This window comes from Garra rufa, chromosome 14 (genome assembly GCF_049309525.1).
Source record: "Garra rufa chromosome 14, GarRuf1.0, whole genome shotgun sequence".
Lineage (NCBI taxonomy): Eukaryota > Metazoa > Chordata > Actinopteri > Cypriniformes > Cyprinidae > Garra > Garra rufa.
In genome coordinates this window covers 25,870,359-25,891,541 of record NC_133374.1, presented here as the reverse complement: position 1 = coordinate 25,891,541, position 21,183 = coordinate 25,870,359, and the positions used below count along the sequence as shown (strand labels likewise).

The window sequence follows — 21,183 nt, the reverse complement described above, 5'->3', positions numbered from 1 at the left end:
ATTACTTAATTGACAAAAATCACATTCACTGTATGTAGTATTATATTTTATTTCAGATATATTATTTATATAATGCACAATGTATTATTTATATACAGCATCATTATAACTATATTAATAGCTATATATAATATAATTTAATAATATTATTGTTATTATTTAATTTGATATAAATATAATATTACATGTAATTGTAATTTTTTTCATAATATTATTTTTATTATATACAATGTATCTAAATGCATTATTTAAGCTTAATTGTGGGGTATATAGTATTACATACAATGTATTTAATTATTGTAAATGTATACTATTTAAACACATTATTATTTATTTTATACAACATGCTATTTATGTATGACATAATATTATATTTATAATTATATGTAATTCATTATTTAATTAAATGTTTTTTGATATTACATAATTTTAAATAAATTACACACAGTTGAGGTCAAAAGTTTGCATACACCTTGCAAATTCTGCGAAATAATTATTTTACCAAAATAAAAGGGATCATACAAATTGCATGTTATTTTTTATTTAGCACTGACCTGAATAAGATATGATATGAGTCCCTGTTTGTCCTGAGCAGTTAAACTGCCCGTTGTTCTTCAAAAAATCCTTCAGGTCCCACAAATCTTTTGTTTTACACGTTTTTTTACGTATTTAAACCCTTTCCAACAATCACTGATGCTCCAGAAGGAAAAACGATGCATTAAGAGTCAGGGGTGTAAACTTTTTAAATGAAATAAAGATGTGTATTGTGTGTATGTGTTTTATTATTTTGCCCAAATATCATATATTTATTTATCATAGTTTAACTGTTCAGGACAAACAAGGGACTCATGAACAACTACCACTACAAAAAAAAAAAAAAAAAAAAAAACACAGCTGTGGATCATTCAGGTAACAACACAGTATTAAGAATCAAGTGTATGTGAGCTTCTTTTATGTGAAATATCTTATTCAGGTCAGTAATTAATAAAAAAAACAACATGCATTTTGTATGATCCCTCTTATTTTGGTAAAATAGTTAACATTTTGCAGATTCTGCAAGGTGTCGACCTCGACTGTATAATATTTAATTCTATTTTTTTTTTTTTTCCATGTTTGTAACAGTGGCCTCCGAGACACCAAATCTAAATAATGTTCTGTAAAAAAAAAAATGTTTAAAATCAGTTTGCATAACTTTTGGGATATTTTATACAACATCAATCTTTACCCTTCAGTGTTAAGTGCGTTTTAAGAACATGAAAGACCCTCAGGATCTGCCAGACCCCATAAACAACAGGCGTAATAAGAAGTACCAGCTTTCTAAAATGTTTTAAAACGCCTGGTTCTCTTCATTTTCCAACCAGTACAAAAACAAATGACCTTTCTGTCACTGTTGCATCACAGATATAGTGGGAAAAGTTCACATTTCTTCTAAAAGAAACACCAGTGACTCAGAGAAACAGCAAAATATCTGCATGCACTCAGTTCTTCATCTTGACTTGTTATATCAGAGGGATGAAAAAGGGTTGCATATAAAGTTTGGTCGTTTCTGACAGAACTATTCACCCCAGCTGTCATCCAAACCGCAGATAACACAGCAGTACAGATCTGCCTCATGCACTTTCAGTAAAAATAAGAGTTCTGGATCCGTGTCAAACCCATTGCATAAATTATTGCATTATAGTGTAGATCTCAATAAAGTTTGGCAGGACATACAGTATGGTGAGTCACGCGTCCCAAACCGCTCCAACTGAAAACACAGCGATGTGAACAGTAGACAGAAGACGTCAAGACAGAGATGCCAAAAAGAAAGCACAACGGTTGCCACGGTACTCACTTTTACAGTGCCCGGAAAGGTCAAAACTAAAGCAAACCAGTATTTCATTCTAACCTTTAACCAATTCCACACATTCCAGAAAGCATGTGGCTCACAGCCATAAGTGATGCAGCTTATGTGCACCAAAGATAAAAAGAAATGATTTATCTCATGCGAAAATGCATTGTAATGAATGTAAAATGTGCATGACACACACAAAAAACACACGAAATCAGTCTTAAGTAGCACAGATATATTTGTAGCAATAGCCAAAGATACATGGTATGAGTCAAAATTATACAATTTTCTCTTATGCCAAAAATCATTAGGATAGTAGATCATGTTCCATGAAGATATTTTGCTAAGTTCCAACCATAAATATATAAAAACTTAAATTTTGATTAGTAATATGCACTGTTGGGAACTTAATTTGGACAACTTTAAAGGAGATTTTCTCAGTATTGTGATTTTTTTTTTGCACCCTCAGATTATCAAATAGGTGCATCTCGGCCAAATAGTGTCCTATCCTAACAAACCATACATCAATGGAACGCTTATTTATGCAGCTTTCAGAACTAAATGACTGGTTTTGTGGTCGAGGGTCACATTTCTAACTCTCATGGACCAACCTCTTAGACGATCTTGAGCAGATGATTTTACATTTAGTTCAAATGTGACCCAGCAAACTGTGGAGGTCAAGTATGAACATGGTGACGACAGAGTACTTAAAGCAGCATAATGAGGAAAAATCCCCTTATCGTTTCGTCAGCTATTCCAGCAGGGTTGCCAATATGCGTTGAGGACAAATAAAAGCATGTGTGGATAGTCTGACTGAGCAAACAGTGTGTGGAGAATGAGGAAGGGCTGCATAGAAACAGGATTAGCAGCACTCTTGGGTCACATTGACCAGGAATAGAAGTGTAACACTATACACACACTCATGCCCCTGCCAACATGCAAGAGAAAACCTCTCTGCAAGATCTGGACTGGTTTATTGTGGGTTATATACCCTGTATATACACATATTACAATGATATTAAATCTATGTTAGTGTATTTATACGTATCATATTCCTATCATTTATGTGTAACTGTTTTGTTTCAAGACCTTGTCTTGTATGCCTATCAAAGCTGCTTTTAGTTGACAAAATACTGTAAAAATATGAAATATTATTACTATTTAAAAATAACTGCTTTCGATTTGAATGTATTTTAAAATGTAATTTATTCCTGTGATGCAAAGCTGAATTTTTAGCATCATTACTCCAGAGACATAAGATCCTCAGAAATCATTTTAATTTGCTGATTTGCTGCTAAAGAAACATTAATGTTAAAACCATGATTTTACAGGATTCTTTGATGAATAGAAAGCTCAAGAAAAGAGCAGTTGTGTTAAAACTACATTGTAAAGTGAACTTTCATAGCAGAGAGCTTGTATCTAAGAAACAAATAGTTCCTTTTAAATATTTTTGGAATATTCAACCACTCAAACACAAATTCATTAGGTCCTCATACACTTACTTTTAAATCCAAATGTTCAACTTCCCATCTCATCCGTAGGCAACATCTGTCCCTTTAAATGGGAAAGCACATGGTTTTATACTACAGCTGTAGCATGCAGAGACTGACTTGCTTTGTCGTGTTAAATCCTTTGTTCATAGAGTATCCATCAATGATTCCCCATGCTTTAACGGATTTCTTTATCGTTAACTTGAAATAAATGTCCACCACACACAGTCGTAGTGAGAAGTCTTCCGCTATAAACCATATATCTCCAGTCAGAGAAATACAATCCTGTCCACCGAATGGCAACCCAGAGGTGCCGTGTTGTATCAGAGCACTTGTGAAGTCACTGAACCCCTGCACGCTCTCGTAGTGATGGGTGGTAAAGTTGAACAGCTGTCTCCGTCATTGGTGCAACTAATTTCCCTCTCAGATAAGGGATGGGGAAAGGAGGAGGTGTAATTGCTCACCCCTGAGTCAGAGCCTCCAATCTCTGCATGTCAGGGGGGCAACGGGGGGGTTTCTGTTTCAGTTATTGCATTTAACATTCTTTCCACAGGTTCCTGCTTTTTTATGACTCTACAAATGCGAGATAATAAAAATCAGGGGTTGTGCTAAACAAGGCTGTCTTATTCTGAGCATCACACTGAATATTTCAGAGCAAACGTATTGAACAATGGTGAAACACTAGAAGCTGGCACAATGAAGATTACCCAAAACACACCCCTCCCCCCAACCTGTTTAGTCAAATTGTTCCCTCAGACAAAAGACACAGAGGAGGGACCGAGTTTCTTTCGGTTTGGGTGCATTGATTCCCTTTCATAAGGGATTTTACACTTCTGAATCATGTTTGAATTTTATTATGGCTGATGCTGCAGAAAACAATGACTGAAATTCGTCACTGTATTTGATGTGAATGAAAACTTGAATAAAGCCACAATGTGGTTGTGTACCTTGAGACAGGCGCACAGGTTTGGTGACCGGTAGTCCGTCCATGCTACACTGGTTTCCGCAGGGGTGCAGAGTGATGAGTCCTGACTTGTTTTCGATGAAGCAGTGCTGAGCTGCGATCCCTGGGCCTTGGATGTTGATGTCCATGGCTCCATGACCCAGAGTCGTCTTGCCTAAAACAAACAGCCCCCACAGGATGTTGATTTCAATGATTGTTTGCTTTCAGACAACACACACTAAGTTTCTGGCTGCAAAAGGACTCAGGTGAAGTTAGCAGTCAATGAAAACCCAGGCAGTTTATGTCTGTTTTACTTCTACATTTATTACTGTTCGAGGGGTTTTGGAAGCTTGTTTCCGGCACTGAATTAAAAATATTAAAAGGTAACTGCAACTTTTTGCACTTCCGACTTTCTTTTTAGAATTGCGTGACACAAACTTGCAATTCTGATTTTTTTTTTTCAGAACTGTGACACAAACTCGCAATTCTGACATTTTTCTTCATATTTGTGAGATATAAACTTGCAATTGCGAGTTATAAAGTCAGAATTGAGACATAAAGTAGCAATTCAGAGAAATAAACTCACAATTCTGAGAAATAAGCTCACAAATCTGAAAAATAAAGTTGCAATTCTGAGAAATACACTTGCAATTTTGAGAAAAAATGCAATTCTGAGAAATAAACTCACAATTCTGAGAAATAAAGTCGCAATTCTGAGAAATACACTTGCAATTTTGAGAAAAAAAAAATGCAATTCTGAGAAATAAACTCACAATTCTGAGAAATAAAGTCGCAATTCTGATAAATAAACTCACAAATCTGAAAGATAAAGTTGCAATTTTGAGAAATAAACTCACAATTTTGAAAAATAAAGTTGCAATTCAGAGAAATAAACTCTCAATTATAAAAACTAAAGATGCAATTTTGAGAAATAAACTTGCAATTCTGAGAAATAAACACAATTCTGAGAAATAAAGTCACAATTTTGAGAAATAAACTCACAATTCTGAGAAATAAAGTCGCAATTCTGATAAATAAACTCACAAATCTGAAAGATAAAGTTGCAATTTTGAGAAATAAACTCACAATTCTGAAAAATAAAGTTGCAATTCAGAGAAATAAACTCTCAATTATAAAAACTAAAGATGCAATTTTGAGAAATAAACTTGCAATTCTGAGAAATAAACAATTCTGAGAAATAAAGTCACAATTTTGAGAAATAAAGTCGCAATTCTGAGAAATAAACTCACAAATCTGAAAGATAAAGTTGCATTTTTGAGAAATAAACTCTCAATTATAAAAAATAAAGACGCAATTTTGAGAAATAAACTTGCAATTTTGAGAAATAAACTTGCAATTCTGAGAAATAAAGTTGCAATTTTGAGAAAAAAAATGCAATTCTGAGAAATAAACTCACAAATCTGAAAAATAAAGTTGCAATTTTGAGAAATAAAGTCGCATTTCAGAGAAATAAACTCAATTACAAAAAATAAAGTCGCAATTTAGAGAAATAAACTCGCAATTCTGAGAAATAAACTTGCAATTCTGAGAAATAAAGTCGCAATTCTAAAAAAATAAAGTAATAAATCAGGGAAATAAACTCACAATTCTGAGAAATAAACTCGCAAATCTAAAAAATAAAGTCATAAATCAGGGAAATAAACTCACAATTCTGAGAAATAAACTCGCAATTCTAAAAAATAAACTCGCAGTTTTGAGAAATAAAGTTGCAATTCTAAAAAATAAACGTACAATTCTAAGAAATAAACTTGCAATTTTGAGAATTAAAGTTGCAATTATGAAAAATAAACTTGCAATTCTGAGAAACAAACTTGCAATTGTGTGAAATAAAGTCACAATGCTCAGAAATAAAGTCGAAAGTTTAAGAAATAAAGTCGCAATTCTGATAAATAAACTCGCAATTCTGTAAAATAAAGTCACAGTTTTGAGAAATAAAGTTACAATTCTGAAAAATAAATTCACAATTCTAAGAAATAAAGTTGCAATTTTGAAAAATAGTCGCAATTCTGAGAAAAAAAACTCACAATTCTGAAAAATAAAGTTGCAATTCTAAGAAATAAAGTTGAAATTCTGAGAAATAAAGTCGCAATTCTAAAAAATAAGCGTTCTATTCTGAGAAATAAAATTGCGAATCTGAGAAATAAACTCAATTCAAAAAACAGAAACTCGCAATTCTGACTTTATAACACGCAGCATGTAATTAAGTCAGAATAATAATATTAACTCACAATTCTGAGAATATAGTCTCTTCCCCCATCAAAATCGGACTTTATAATTCGTAATTTATATCTCAAAATTCTTAGAAAAAAAACCTCAGAATTACTAGGAAAAGAGTCAGAATTGTGAGTTTTAATCTCGAAATCCTGACTTTATTTCTCACAACTGTGAGGTTAAATCACGCAATTCAGAGAAAAAAAGTCATTTTATTCAGTGAAACAGGCTTCCAAAACTATAGTCACTTTACCTCAGACACAAACTATGAACTAACTATGATTTGATGATGGACAAAAAATAAAATGAAATAATAATAATAATAATAATAATAATAATAATAATAATAATACAGATAAATAAAATAAATAATAAAAATGTATACACTGTTGGACGTTGTAAGTGGACAAACTCTATAAACTACTAAGAGCGTGAATATTGTTTTAAAAGAAAGGACCAAAAGTACCAAAAGTTGAAGAAACACCCATATACATAGTTACAGATACATCCGTAGGTATCATCTTTCAGTGTGTGCGATGCCTATAATGCTAAATTAAACTGAGCTAGTTCACTGATGTTGTCCTGCTTTTTGTCAGTAAAGAGAACCACATTCCTCACCCTGCTTCCCGTCTGCCCCCATCCACCCTCATCTGTTATCAGACAAAAGATAAAAGCCTGTGACCTGAGAGGAATCACACAAGCTAGTATATCAGTTTATAATATTAATACAGTGCACAGTGACTAATATAAATTAAATAAGCATTCAAAACCTCTTCACCCATGCCCTTTTCATAAGGTAATTTCTCAAAGCTTTCATGATAAACCCATGTGTCTCTGAGGAATTCAGACAGATGGACGCTGATAAAGGAGACACTGGTATGAATGGCTGGTCAGTGTCAGAGAAAGTAAGTAGGTGGAGATGAAGGCGGGTGGTTAATGAAGAAAGGGGCTTCTCTAATTAAGAGAGGGTGATTTTAAAGACCCCATGCTGTTTACGGCTCAGAGTCGGGTTACTGGCTTTTCAATCACAACGCAGAGGTGACGCAGGGGATTTGACCATCTGTGTAAATTGGTATTATACAAATGTTTGTGTTTCTTCCCATACAATAGCATTATTGGATCAGATTTTGCGAACTTTCCATTTTTCCCCCCAAAGTTTGTAACGATGGAGATCACCTGAAACCTTCTGAAAAGTCCACTGTAGTACATTATATATAATAATAATGTAATTATTATAAATATAGACATTATAATTAAATTATAAATATATAATCATATAATATCTTTCTTACCTTCAGGCAGGGGTAACAGGGTGATGGCTATACTCAGACGGCCACTTCCTAGACTGACCAAATGGGGGCGCTCCGCTTGGACCTTTAGGGCTTTCCCAGTCTCAATCAAATCCAGTGGAGTGCTCTAAAAAAAACATAGTACTCACTCAAACAGGGGAAAAAATTAAAACTATGCTTATGTTCCCATCCTTGACTATTTTTAAAAATAGTATGCATGCAATCTGAAGTATTACCACATCCACATTGTCATGTGACCTATGGTGTCAGTTTCATAACTCCAACAAACGTACTTCAAAATCTCAGAGGAAGTAGTCGGTCATCCAGGTACTGTTTTTTCTAATAGACATACTACTATTTTAGCACTTTTTGCATAGCATACATAGAAACTATAAATATATATTACATATTTGGATACAGCATTTCTTTATTGCATGGAACACAAAAGGAGTTATTTAGAAGAATGCCCAAGCTGCTCTTTTCCATACAATGAAAGTGAATTGCTACCACATCTGTCAATGGAGGTTACTTGTTGTCTCATCAATTAAGGAAAATTCCGTCAATGGCGGGGAAGCGTTGTCTCATAAATGATAGAAAATTTTGTCAATGGCGGGGAAGCGTTATTTCATAAAAGACGGAAAATTTTGTCAATGGCGGGGAAGCATTATCTTATAAATGGTGGGGAAGCATTGCCTCTTAAATTATGGAAAATTTTGTCAATGGCGGGGAAGCGTTATCTCATAAATGATGGAAAATTCTATCCGTGTTTGGGCAGCATTGTCTCATCAATGACAGAAAATTTTGTCAATGGCGGGGAAACATTGTCTCATAAATGAAGGAGAATTCTGTCAATGGTGGGGAAGAGTTGTCTCATAAATTACAGAAAATTCTGTCAATGGTGCGGAAGCATTGTCTCATAAATTCCGAAATTTTTTGTCAATGGCAGGGAAGCGTTATCTCATAATTGATGGAAAATTTTGTCAATGGCGAGAATGCATTATCTCATAAATCCTGGAAAATTCTGTCAATGGCAGGGCAGTATTGTCTCATCAATGACGGAAAAATCCATCAATGACAAGGAAAGAATTGTCTCATTAATGAAGGAAAATTCTGTCAGTGGTGGGGAAGAGTTGTCTCATAAATGATGGAAAATTCTGTCAATGGGGGGGGGGTTGTCTCATAAATGACGAAAAATTCCATTAATGACGGGGAAGCATTGTCTCATAAAAGAAGGAAAATTCTGTCAATGGTGGGGAAGATTTGTCTCATAAATGACTGAAAATTTCATCAATGATGGGGAAGCATTGTCTCATAAATTCCAAAAAAAATTGTCTGTGGCGGAAAGCGTTATCTCCTAAATGACGGAAAATTATAGCAACGGTGGAGAAGAGTTGTCTCATAAATGATGGAAAATTCCGTCAATGACGGGGAAACATTGTCTTATAAATGATTCTGTCAAAGGCGGAAAATTCTGTCAATGTCTCATAAATTCCGGAAATTTCCGTCAATGGCGGGAAAGTGTTATCTCATAATTGGCGGGAAAGCATTATTTCATAAATGGTGGAACATTTTGTCAATGGTGGTGAAGCATTGTCTCATAAATGACAGAAAATTCTGTCAATGGTGGGGAAGTGTTATCTCATAAATGGTGGAGAAGCATTGTCTGATAATTAGTGGGAAAAGAGTTAAAGACATCATTTTCAGTAAATAAATTACATATGGCTTTACAGGACCCAAACTGTATAGACCACTTGTGTGATCCCTTTTGGTGCTTTTTTGACCTTTTTTATTGTAAAACTCCTCAGCAATCTTCCAATGGGGCCTTAACATGGCAAATTATGAATAAAAAAATCACAAACATCTAGAAAAATCATGAGGCCTGTGCATATTGCTGTGAACAACAAAGGGCCTTGGAAGTAAAACGGACCACTGCTCTAAATGTCTGTGTCTGATCTAAGAAGCAAAAGCCACTGTGCTGCTGCAATACATCATAAATATAGTGAGTCAACTCATACGTCAGCTAAAATTGCCCAGAATGATTTAATATTTCATAACAATAAGCAGTTCCAAAGTAGTGATTCAAGCTGAGCTCTCGGCAGGCGGTTGAGTGCTCATCTTACTATTCTCCTCAACCCTAGTGAGAGAAGTGCCTTCAGTCACATCTTGAGAGTAGACCTCCGTGGAAACTTCAAGGCTCAGCATGGGGGAGGTTGTCATGGCAACAATGTGAAATGGTAATGACTGGGAGGGGAAGACTGTACCCTGTAATTCCGCTATCTTGCAATGACATCATTTTTCAACTAGAAATTAGCTGAATCCATCAGCTTATTTTGCTAGTAAGTTCTGTTCAAGACACAATATGTAAATGTGCACACATTTGTCACAGGCTTGTTGCAATAAAGGCATATTATTTTTAACCGTACAGCTGCCTTCCAGATAATTGCTGTTCACCCACCTTCCCAAACATCCACTAAAGACATATTATCACCTCAGGGCTGCGGTATACGGTCGGGTTTAGGATAAACCGACTGCTTAAACAAGATTAGCAGGAGGCAATTAGTGTAATCGGTTAAAGCAGAGCTTACAGGATGTGAGTGAGAGATGATCATTGTGTTTTATAAAGAAACCATCAACACATCTGCCATAGATTATCTACTACAGGGAGAAATCCACGTAGATGCGACAGCCATGTTGAAGCAGAAGGCGATGATGGTAATGATGCCCCCAAGGGTGTGTTTCACACTTTGCCTGTCACCTCGTATCATGAACACTCAACCTTGACTGCCAGACAAAAGCTCCCGCACTAAAGCTCTGCGCAACAAAGGTGTTGCTATCAAAACTGGATTTACATTCTTACTGTCATGCAAACTGTAAAAAACAGTAATTAGGGGGGAAAAAAGAGAAAGCACCTTTCGAATCCCCGAATCAAAAGTTTGGGATCAGTAAGACTTGTTTTATAAAAATAAAAAAATAAATAAAAAAGCTTATGCTCATGAAGGCTGCATTTATTTGATAAAAAATACAGGAATTTAAGATAATGGTTTTCTATTTCAATATATTTCTGTGATGCAGAGATTACTTTTTATCAGCTATCACTCCAGTATTCAGTGTCACATGATCCTTCAGAAATCATTTTAATATGCTGATTTATTATTAATGCTGAAAACACTTGTGCTCCTTAATATTGATTTATTTGTTTATTTGGAACCTGTGATACTTTTTCAGGATTCTTTTTGGAATAACAATTTCAAAAGAACAGCATTTATTTAAAATAGTACCTATTTCTAACAATATAAGTCTGTACTATCACTTTTTTCATTCATTTAACATTCTTAGCTTAATAAAAGCATTAAGGCAAGACACTGCAGGTGAAGAGGGTAAAAAAATGAACTAATAGTTATCGCCTTACTTACCCAGTTGATTGATTACATTGATAATTGCAAACATTTATTTGTATTGCAAGTTTTCTAAAATGTTAGGTTTTAATATACAAATGAGGCATTTTTAATGTAATATGGGCAAATTTGCATTAATGTCTAGTACAAAATCAGTTTCAAAATTCTTGTTTAGTTTTTTTTTTTTTACATATTAGAGTCAAATGTTTTTACAGAGTGAATTTTGGGTATCTCATTTTTGTCAGAAAATACATACAATATATTTTCACAATTTTTTTGAGGAATAAAATGTTTTATATAATCAAGCAAATTATATATGAACAAATCCCTCTGTAAAAACCTTCAGGATATAGACAGGAATAAAAATGACACAAAGTTCAAATGATTTTGAACGGTATTGTATACTGTATACTTTTGATTAATGTAATGCATTCTTGCTAAATAATAGTATTTTTTCTTAAAGGGGTCATTGGATGCCCATTTTCCAAAAGTTCATATGATTCTTTAGGGTCTTAATGAAAAGTCTCTAATATACTTTGGTTAAAAATTCTCAATAGTAGTGTAAAAAAAAAAACCTTTTACTTTGTCAAAATCAGCTCTGCAAAATATCAGCTCATTTTATCGCATGGGCCCTTTAAATGCAAATTAGCTTTGCTCGCCCCGCCCCTTTCTGCTGAGGGATTACGAGCCGTAATGTTTACTTTAGCCGCATTTAGCTGCGTTTATCTGCAAAACTTGCCAACAAGCACATTATTAAGAAAGGCCATCTGCATAAAGATGCATAAAAAATGCTTATACTCACTTCTGCTGTGGATGAAGCTGCATCATGAATGATTCACACAAACATAGATGCGTATGTAGATCGGGATCGGCACTTTCCTTTTAAAAACGAAAGTAAGGTTGTCCTCTGCCTCTTAAGCGGCTCAGATGTCGGGAGTAAATGACTACTGCTATGTTCATTATTACAACTAACAACAGAACACCTCAATCGCTCAATTAGAGTCTTCTGAGTCGACACAATGGCGATCGTATTTGGACTGTTTTAGCTCGGTGAGGGCGGGTCTAAGGTAAGACACTCATGTCAATAAACTGTGTTTCGTCACAACGACAAGAAGCTGAGAATGAGCTGATTTTAAAAAGGGGATATTACTTTTAAAGATTAAAAAAATACCACTGGGTGGATTTTTATCATTGTAGGGTGGTTGTGTACACATACTGCCAACACACATTAATGTTTAAACAACATGTAAAAGTTAGTTTTGCGTCCGATGACCCCTTTAAACAAACAAAACTATATACATAAACTGTTGTCACTTGTGGTAATTAAAATTTGATCTCACCTGGAGCACCTGATGAGACTGATGTCCACTGGTAAGGTTTTGGTTCAAACTATCCATGACCAGCGTGTTTTCACTTACTCGCTCAGGCACATGAGGATCCTGCCAGAGACAAAAACAGTGTTAATACAACCTTACAAATCATATTAAAATAATCAAGTTGATATCTACCAATATCTCTTGGTATTGTTAGCAAATTCTTATTCATACAGCAGCTCGGACATTCTGCATAACTTTATTTGTGCTACATGACATGATCATCCATGTTTGGACTCATTTGACACTGAGTAATTGATGACAGTTTTAATTTTGCCAGCACTATCCCTTTTTAGAGCCACTGTACAAACTTACACAAGTTTCTATATTCTCTTTAACTGGTGTCTTGTCTATTGTAGGCAACAACTAAGCCAGTCAAGTGTCTACTAGCACACACAATAGTGCGAGTGGGAGAAATGCAGCCTCCGGCATTCCCCGTCTGCATCCTCAGCTGACTCACTGCCTCGATGAATAGAGCCTGCACTCACACAAATGGCATTTGCAAACAGATAACGCTGATTTACCCCGTCGGCCCAACTCACACTGACTCTCACCGGCCACGAGCTGCCTTTTCCTCTGAGACCTGACACATACACGCACACAGACAGACCTTCCTGCCCTGGCATTCCCATGCTCTTACTCAACGTGCTGTCTTTGAGTTCAACCACAGAACAATCTATGCAATCCCTCCAATGACTAAATTTGTACTTTTACATGTTGGCTAGTCACATAGCCTACAGAATTGTATTATGTACATGGTCATACTTTATTTTTATGGTCCAATTCTCTATTAACAAATCATTAACTTCAACTTTTGCCTTATTAAACTCCTAATTTGCTGCTTGTTATTAGTTAGTAAGGTACTTTTTACGTTTAGATAGGATTAGGGATGTAGAATATGTTCAGAATATGCACTTTATAAGTACTAATAAATAGCCAATATGTTAAAGAGCAGGTCATATGGGTTTTCGATATACGTCACTAGGTCCTGACCTGCTCACAAACACTTAAGCTAGTTAATGTGTTTACATCATGACAGGAAGACGCTGTGTTCTGTGCTGTGAAAGCAAGTTTGTTTCGATTTCTTTGCCAAAAGATGATAATGTGAAGAATCAGTAGTTGAATACATTTTTTCCACGATACTACAGCAATACAATCCGAACCTTGTTGTGTGCTCATCATTTTACAGAAGACTGCTTCTCTAATCTTGGCGAATTCAATGCGGGATTCGCTAAGCCTGAAGGATAAGTCCCTACCTACTTTATCCGGACCAACAAGCATCTCCAAACCATAACCTGTAAGTACGATTAATACGTTATGTGTACATTTTTAATTGAGTGAATCAAGGTTTTTGTGCTAATATGTGACATATACCTAGTGCAGCTTTAGGTTTCCAGGTAAACCACTGTATTACTGTCTTACTGAAACAGTTCTGATAATTCACTGTGAACCCACTATTTCCTAAAATGTGTTGATTAACGTAGACTGTCGTTGTTCTGCTTCATTGAATAATAAAGAATTTTGGTTTACAATCCGTATTGTTTCATCAGTTATTCATGTTAGCACTCGGCTAACGTATCCACCATTATTGTTTTATGAAGTGTTTACAGTTTAGCAGGTAAACTATAGCTGTGGGCACGATTCGCTTGCAGTGTTATCCAATAGAGTGACGTAATTTTAACTGAAAGAGGAAAACAGGGCGGGACATATTGCGCAGTCGTGCCCACTATTTTTAAAATAGCCAATAGCATTCCATTCATATCTGCTTGGGGCAGAGTCTTTGAGCTCGGTAAAACCGCATTTGTAAGCTTATGACAGCAACAGTGTAACAGACTACCCCCTAGATTCAATATGAAACTCTTACTAAAACAAAATAGTGATTTAATACATAATAATAATAATAATAATAATAATTTGTTACATTTATATAGCACTTTTCTAGACACTCAAAGTGCTTTACAGTGTCGGGGTATCTCCTCATCCACCACCAGTGTGCAGCATCCACCTGGATGATGCAACGGCAGCCATAGTGCACCAGAACGCCCACCACACACCAGCTTACTGGTGGAGAGTGATGAAGCCAATCAGAATATGGGGATGATTCGGAGGCAATGATGGTCAGAGGCCAATGGCAAATTTGTCCAGGATGCCGAGGTCACACCTCTACTCTTTTCGCAAAGACATCCTGGGATGTTTAGTGACCACAGAGAGTCAGGACCTCGGTTTAACGTCTCATCCAAAGGACGGTGCTTTTTGGCAGTATAGTGTCCCCTTCACTATAATGGGGTGCTAGGACCCACACAGACCACAGGGTGAGCACCCCCTGCTGGCCTCACTAGCACCTCTTCCAGCAGCAACCTAGTTTTCCCAGGAGGTCTCCCATCCAGGTACTGACCAGGCTCAACCCTGCTTAGCTTCATTGGGCAACCAGTCTTGGGCTACAGGGTGATATGGTAATACATGCCAACTCGTGCATGATCTGCTCCATGCTAGCGCGTCTCTGGACCAGAGCCGAAGTCCAGAGTAGACTGTGCGCGCTGCCGCGGTTCACGTGAAACCAGACCTCATTTGCCCCAATGGAAAGCATTTACACTGTCTGAGTCGTTCCCTATCGTCTACATTGCACACTACATGTCATTCACCATACAAAAACACTAACACTGTGAACAAGTGACCGTTCGATCTCAGCCGCAGCTTCAACGTCTATTTATAGTGTAGGGGGCGGCACACTACCGACTCTAGAGAGCATTTGATTGGACAGATCGTTTGATGAGATGCTTAAGTGCAGCGTGATATCATTAAAATTGTTGATTCATTTTGGCAGAAGTGACGAGACTAAGTTTTAAATAATTGTAAACGCAAATTTTGTCATTGTTTTGAAGCACACTAGCTTTTAGACATTCTTAAAGGAACACTCCACTTTTTTTGGAAATAGACTCATTCTCCAACTCCCCCCGAGTTAATAAGTTGAGTTTTACCATTTTGAAATTCAGCCGTTCAGCTGTTCTCCTGTTCTGGCGATATCACTTTTAGCATAGCTTAGCATAGATCATTGAATCATATTAGACCAATAGCATCGCGTTCAAAAATTACCAACGAGTTTCGGTATTTGTCCTATTTAAAACTTGACTCTTCTGTAGTTATATCGTGTACTAAGACCGTCAGAAAATGTAAAGATGCGATTTTCTAGGCCAATAAGATTAGGAACTACACTCCCATTCCATTATCGCCAGAACGGGAGAACGGCTGAATGGATTTCATAATGGTATAATCAACTTATTAACTCTGGGGGAGTTGGAGAATGAGCCTATTTCCAAAAAAAGTGGAGTGTTCCTTTAAGGCTAACATATTCATTCTAAAAGCCAAAAAACTTTAATTTTGATTTCATGGGGACTTTAAAAACTTCTGACAGATGTCTTTAAGATGTCAGTTTTATATACATTCTAAATAATAACCATCTTAAAGACATCTAATAGATGCCTATTTGACATCTGATAGGAAACGTCCTATAGTCATATTGCAGATGAGCAAAAACTCGTCAGATGTAATGCAGACCTCAAATAGACGTCCCCATTATGTACGGATGCTATCAGGGATGTACACTCATAAAAATAAAGGCTCTTTACTGGCACGGAAGAATCTTCAACATCCACAGAACCTTTCAATTGCACAAAAGGTTCTTTAAAAGTTATTAAAATGATTAAAATCTAAAATTATTCTCATTAAAAAAACAGTTTTAAGATCTGAAAGGTTCTATAGGGAACCAAAAATGTTTTTCTATGGAATTACTTTGAAAACCTGTTTAGGGGCTTTTATTTTTGATACCGCGTTTACACCGGACGCAAGTGCCCTTGTGCGGCGCGGCAAAATACTATAGAATCCATTAATCAGTGATGCTGTCTGGATGCCCGATGGTAAACTTCGCTGCCTCGTTCTATTTATGACGTGCTGACGCTATTAAAGTACAAATGATTTGCAACGCGACGCGACAATTGTCGCGTCCAGTGTAGACATGGTGTAAAAGTGTATTGTAACTTTTGCAGCCTCAAATCTAGAAACAGGCTTGGGTGAAATAAATTCAGTGAAACCCAAACCTTTAACTGCATAATCTGAGGTAATTGCTGTAATTACTCTGTGAGATTCAATGATAGCACCTTTGTTTTGAGATTGGGTAGGAAGGTTGGGTAGGAATTTAAATCGCTTGGCACTGAATCAAATTTCACACAAATCTAACCTTTTAATACTTGAAACCGCTTCACCTGAACAAAATGACCCTTGTATAATTCAAAAACTGGATCTGCAAAGTAAATTGCCTGCACATTAAATTCTGATGAGGTTTTAAAAATTTACCAACCAGCAGAGAGAACATCCTTCAAGTAATAAAGAATGAGTTAAGAAACAACCAGCCTGCTGTTTAAAATGTGAAATAGGAAATAAATGATACAAATGTACCTTCTTCCAGTTGTCCAACAAGCACAGCGCCTCCATTTTTGAGCATTAAATACAGTTTTACTGCTGTATCGAAGTCAATGATGTCTTGGGAAATATTACTAGGCTTTTTTCTGCCTCTCTAGTCTCTCTACCTCTTCATTTAGAGGATACATGTTCCTATTCAAAACAGCACGGACCTGCCTGTACATGTTGCTTTGAGCTAAATCCCACATTCCTGCATGTCGGCTACAGCCCTGATAACAGATGTTGGTGCGCTGGTCAATAAAAGGATGGAGCTCCATAAAAGAAAAGAATTAGAGCGAAGAGAGGAAGTTTAACAAGTTGAAGCAAACACAAGAGGATAATAATGGAAGTATATAAAGGTCATCTGGGAAATATACAAAGACTGACTATGAGAGGCAGACAGACAGAAGATCCGACAGATTGAGATTGGGTTTGATCGCACTCCAAAACTCTGTTACTGCCACATGCCTCTTAGCTCATCAAAGCCGATTTGCACGAGCTAAGAGGCAATGAATCACATTTCCCTACTAGTGTCTTTATACGGAGTTTGATTCTGCTCCAAACTGCACACGCTCACACGTTTTCAGGCCCAACAATGTGAAGGACAGCACATTTTTCCAGCATGCTGTATAAAGGCTGTTATTGTCTGTCTTCAGCGTGCTAGTATGGGAGAGACGCTCTCTGTGGATGCTGCACCCTGCCTGAAGAGCGCAATGGAAAAACGTGAAGAGATGTGGTCGAGTGAAGGCATGTAGGTCTGGTGAGCTGCTCACTGACTACAAACTACAGCTCACGTGCAACTAAGTGAAGAAACAAAACATTGGTTCAGAGCCACACCTCTAAAAAGTATTTTCCTAAATGATGCATAAGCGTATGTCTATTTTCCAGTAAAAAAAAAAATGTAAATGCAAACAGTAAACAGTTTACTTTAGAAGCAAAATTGCATAAGACTAAACTTGGTATAAACAGAGAATATATCTTGAATAATGTTATTATATTATATTATATTGTTACTAATTACTATATTATTATTATATTCATCATTAAATTAACTGAGGTTCATGCTTTAAAATGATAAAAAATTCAATATATATATTAAATCGATATCTTTGTTTTCCAGTAAAAAAAATAAATAAAACAGCCTTAAAACATTATCAATTTACATAAAAAATAAACCTGTTAATAAATAAAATGTTATTATATTTTATTATATTATTTTTATAATATTTTATTATTATACTGTTTCAAATTATTATCTTCATCATTATCATCAAATTTATTGAGGTTTATGGAAAAAAAACTTGTTTTACATAGAAAATAATATTTATAATAGTAATTATAATAATACTATATCATACTGTTTCAAATTATTATTATTATCTTCATTGTTATCATCAAATTTATTAAGGTTTATGCTTAAAACCGTTTAAAAAAAATCAGTGAGGTAAAAAAAAAAATCAATATATATATATTTTATCGATATGTCTATGTTTTGTTTTTTATAGAAAATAAACCTGAATTATATTATATTATATTATGCTGTTTCTAATGATTATTATCATTATTGATATCTTCATAATTATAACATTTATTTAGGTCTATGCTTAAAACTATTTTTAAAAATGTCAATGGGGTACAAAAATTTTATATAAAAAATCTAAGTATTTTTACTGGAAAACATAGGCATATCAATAGAATATTATATATATATATATATATATATATATATATATATATATATATATATATATATATATATATAATGTATATGTATACGTGTGTGTGTGTGTGTGTGTGTGTGTGTGTGTGTGTGTGTGTGTGTGTGTGTGTGTGTGTGTGTGTGTGTGTGCTCTATTGATATGCCTATGTTTTACTTTACTTTAAATTTACTTGGGAAAAAAGCAAAAAAAATATTTTATTTTGTTAGTATAATATAGTATATTATTAGAATTTCTTCCTCAATTCTTATCATCATCATCAAATTTATTCAGCTTTTCAATTTGCTTGAAAAGAAAAATTGCATAACACATTTTATCTTAAATTAAGTTATTTTGATTTATTATTATTATTATTATTATTATACATCATTATTAGATTTACTGAGGTTAAGCCATAAAACAAGCCAAAAACAGCCAAAAAGAAGATAATAAAACTGAACAACAACAAAAAAAAAAAGGTTTTTCAAATAAATGTCAAAGTAAATTTATCTTGTTTAAAGAATGTTTAGAATTTTTTCCTGGTAAACAGGACACACTTAATGTTCTTTCAAACTTTTTCAGGCCATGATGATTGCACTCATAATGCTTAAATGTCAAGTTTACAGATCCAGCAGAGATGTTGGATTGTTCTGAAAGGCGAATGACACAACATTCAGCTTTTCAACACGACAGTGCTGTGGGCTGGAAGGAGGCCACGGATTAACGGTAGATACCATTTAGATCTCTAAATGGAAAGACATGGTGGTGGTTTTTGGAATGCAGATGCTCCACCACACGTGATCTGCTCTCTCATGCATATTGCTGAGGTTCATTACAAGGATTTCCCTTCGAGATAATATTGTGTATGCTGAGGAAATGCTGAAGGAGAAGAAATTTGTAATTGGTTTATAAGAGAGTGAGGAAAAGTGGTAAAGACGCTCGAAGCGAGTCCTGGCTGTTGAAGGATAATAACAGCTTTCTAGTTCCTGCCTTGAGGCACAGTGGATTATTCATCAGTGGAATTTCAGTTGAGCTTGAAAGTACAGGGACAGAGAGAGAGAGCAAGAGAAAGGGATGAGCTTTTTCAATAGTATGTTATCTTCTACAAGCTATGCTCAGAGACCTCCACCTGGTGGTAAAGTACTGCTCCAATGCTGTACTTCTCAAATTTGGGTCTGTTCTGATATATAGGGGCATGGAAAGCTGGAGAAAACAATGCTGAATGCAACATAATACAATATAATGATATAAATATAAATATATTAGTAATAAATAATAAACAAAATAATGATGATGTTTTTTTATTTAAAATAATGCGTTTTATTGTTTTATTTATTTATTTTTTACAAGATTTGACATATATAGAGAATATACAGTCAAGCCCGAAATTATTCATACCCCTGGCAAATTCTGACTTAAGGTTACTTTTATTCAACCAGCAAGTTTTTTTTTTTTTTTGACCGGAGATGACACAGGCTTCTCCCAAAAGATAATAAGACGATGTACAAGAGGCATCATTGTGGAAAAAAAATAATATTTCTCAGCTTTTATTTACATTTGAACAAAAAGTGGCATGCCCAAAATTATTCACACCCTTTGCAAACTGTCACAGTCTATGGGAAAATCCAAAGTTCTATACCATTCCAAATAGTCCAAGCTGTTCTAAAGCATCCTAATTACCCTGATTCATTGGGAACAGCTGTTTTAATCAACTCAACAGGTGAAAAACAGAAGCTCTCTGCTTGTTTGTGGACAGTCATGGCTAAGACAAAGGAGCTCACTGAGGACCTGCAGCTGCGCATTGTGGCTGCTTACAGGTCAGGAAAGGGCTATAAGACCATATCTAAATGTTTTGTAGTTCCAGTGGCTACAGTGCAAAGTATTATTAAAAAATGCAAGACGTTCGGCACTGTGAAAAATCTCAGAGGTCGTGGTCAAAAGCCAAAAGTGACACCTGTGCTGGCCGGGATGATAGTGAGAGAGGTAAAAAAAAATCCAAGGATCACCACCAAGGCCATCCTGATAAATCTGGGCTCTGCTGGTGGCAACATCTCAAGGCAGACAGTCCAACGGACACTGCACACCACTGGGATGTGTCCAAGGAGGACACCACTTCTCCAGATAAGGTACACAAAAGCCCGCTTGGCCTTTGCAAATGCTCATCTGGACAAAGAAGAAGACTTCTGGTCTTCTGTTTTATGGTCAGATGAAACAAAAATTTAATTGTTTGGCCACAATGATGTAGCCTTCATTTGGCGTAAAAAGGAGAAGCCTTTAACCCCAAGAACACCATCCCCACTGTCAAACATGGTGGTGGAAACCTAATGTTTTGGGGGTGTTTTTCAGCCGGTGGACCAGGGAACCTAATCACAGTAAACGGCACCATGAAAAAGGAGCAATACATCAAAGTTCTCAACAACAACATCAGGCAGTCTGCAGAGGCATTTCAGCATGACAACGACCCAAAACACATGGCAA

The 21,183-nt window shown here is 35.5% G+C and overlaps 1 protein-coding gene across 1 annotated transcript in view; it reads right to left on the bottom strand.

The window, feature by feature from the left end:
• The window catches only part of phldb1b (pleckstrin homology-like domain, family B, member 1b), a 104,962-nt gene extending 91,777 nt beyond the window's left edge, over positions 1 to 13,185 (bottom strand). The window contains exons 1-5 of the mRNA XM_073817350.1: positions 13,108 to 13,185; positions 12,951 to 13,031; positions 12,521 to 12,619; positions 7,789 to 7,912; positions 4,269 to 4,439 (exon numbers count right to left, since the gene is read on the bottom strand). Of these exons, the coding sequence (XP_073673451.1) occupies positions 4,269 to 4,439; positions 7,789 to 7,912; positions 12,521 to 12,619; positions 12,951 to 13,031; positions 13,108 to 13,185 (553 nt within the window). The remainder of the gene's footprint in view (positions 1 to 4,268; positions 4,440 to 7,788; positions 7,913 to 12,520; positions 12,620 to 12,950; positions 13,032 to 13,107) is intronic.
• Between the last annotated feature and the right edge of the window lie 7,998 nt (positions 13,186 to 21,183).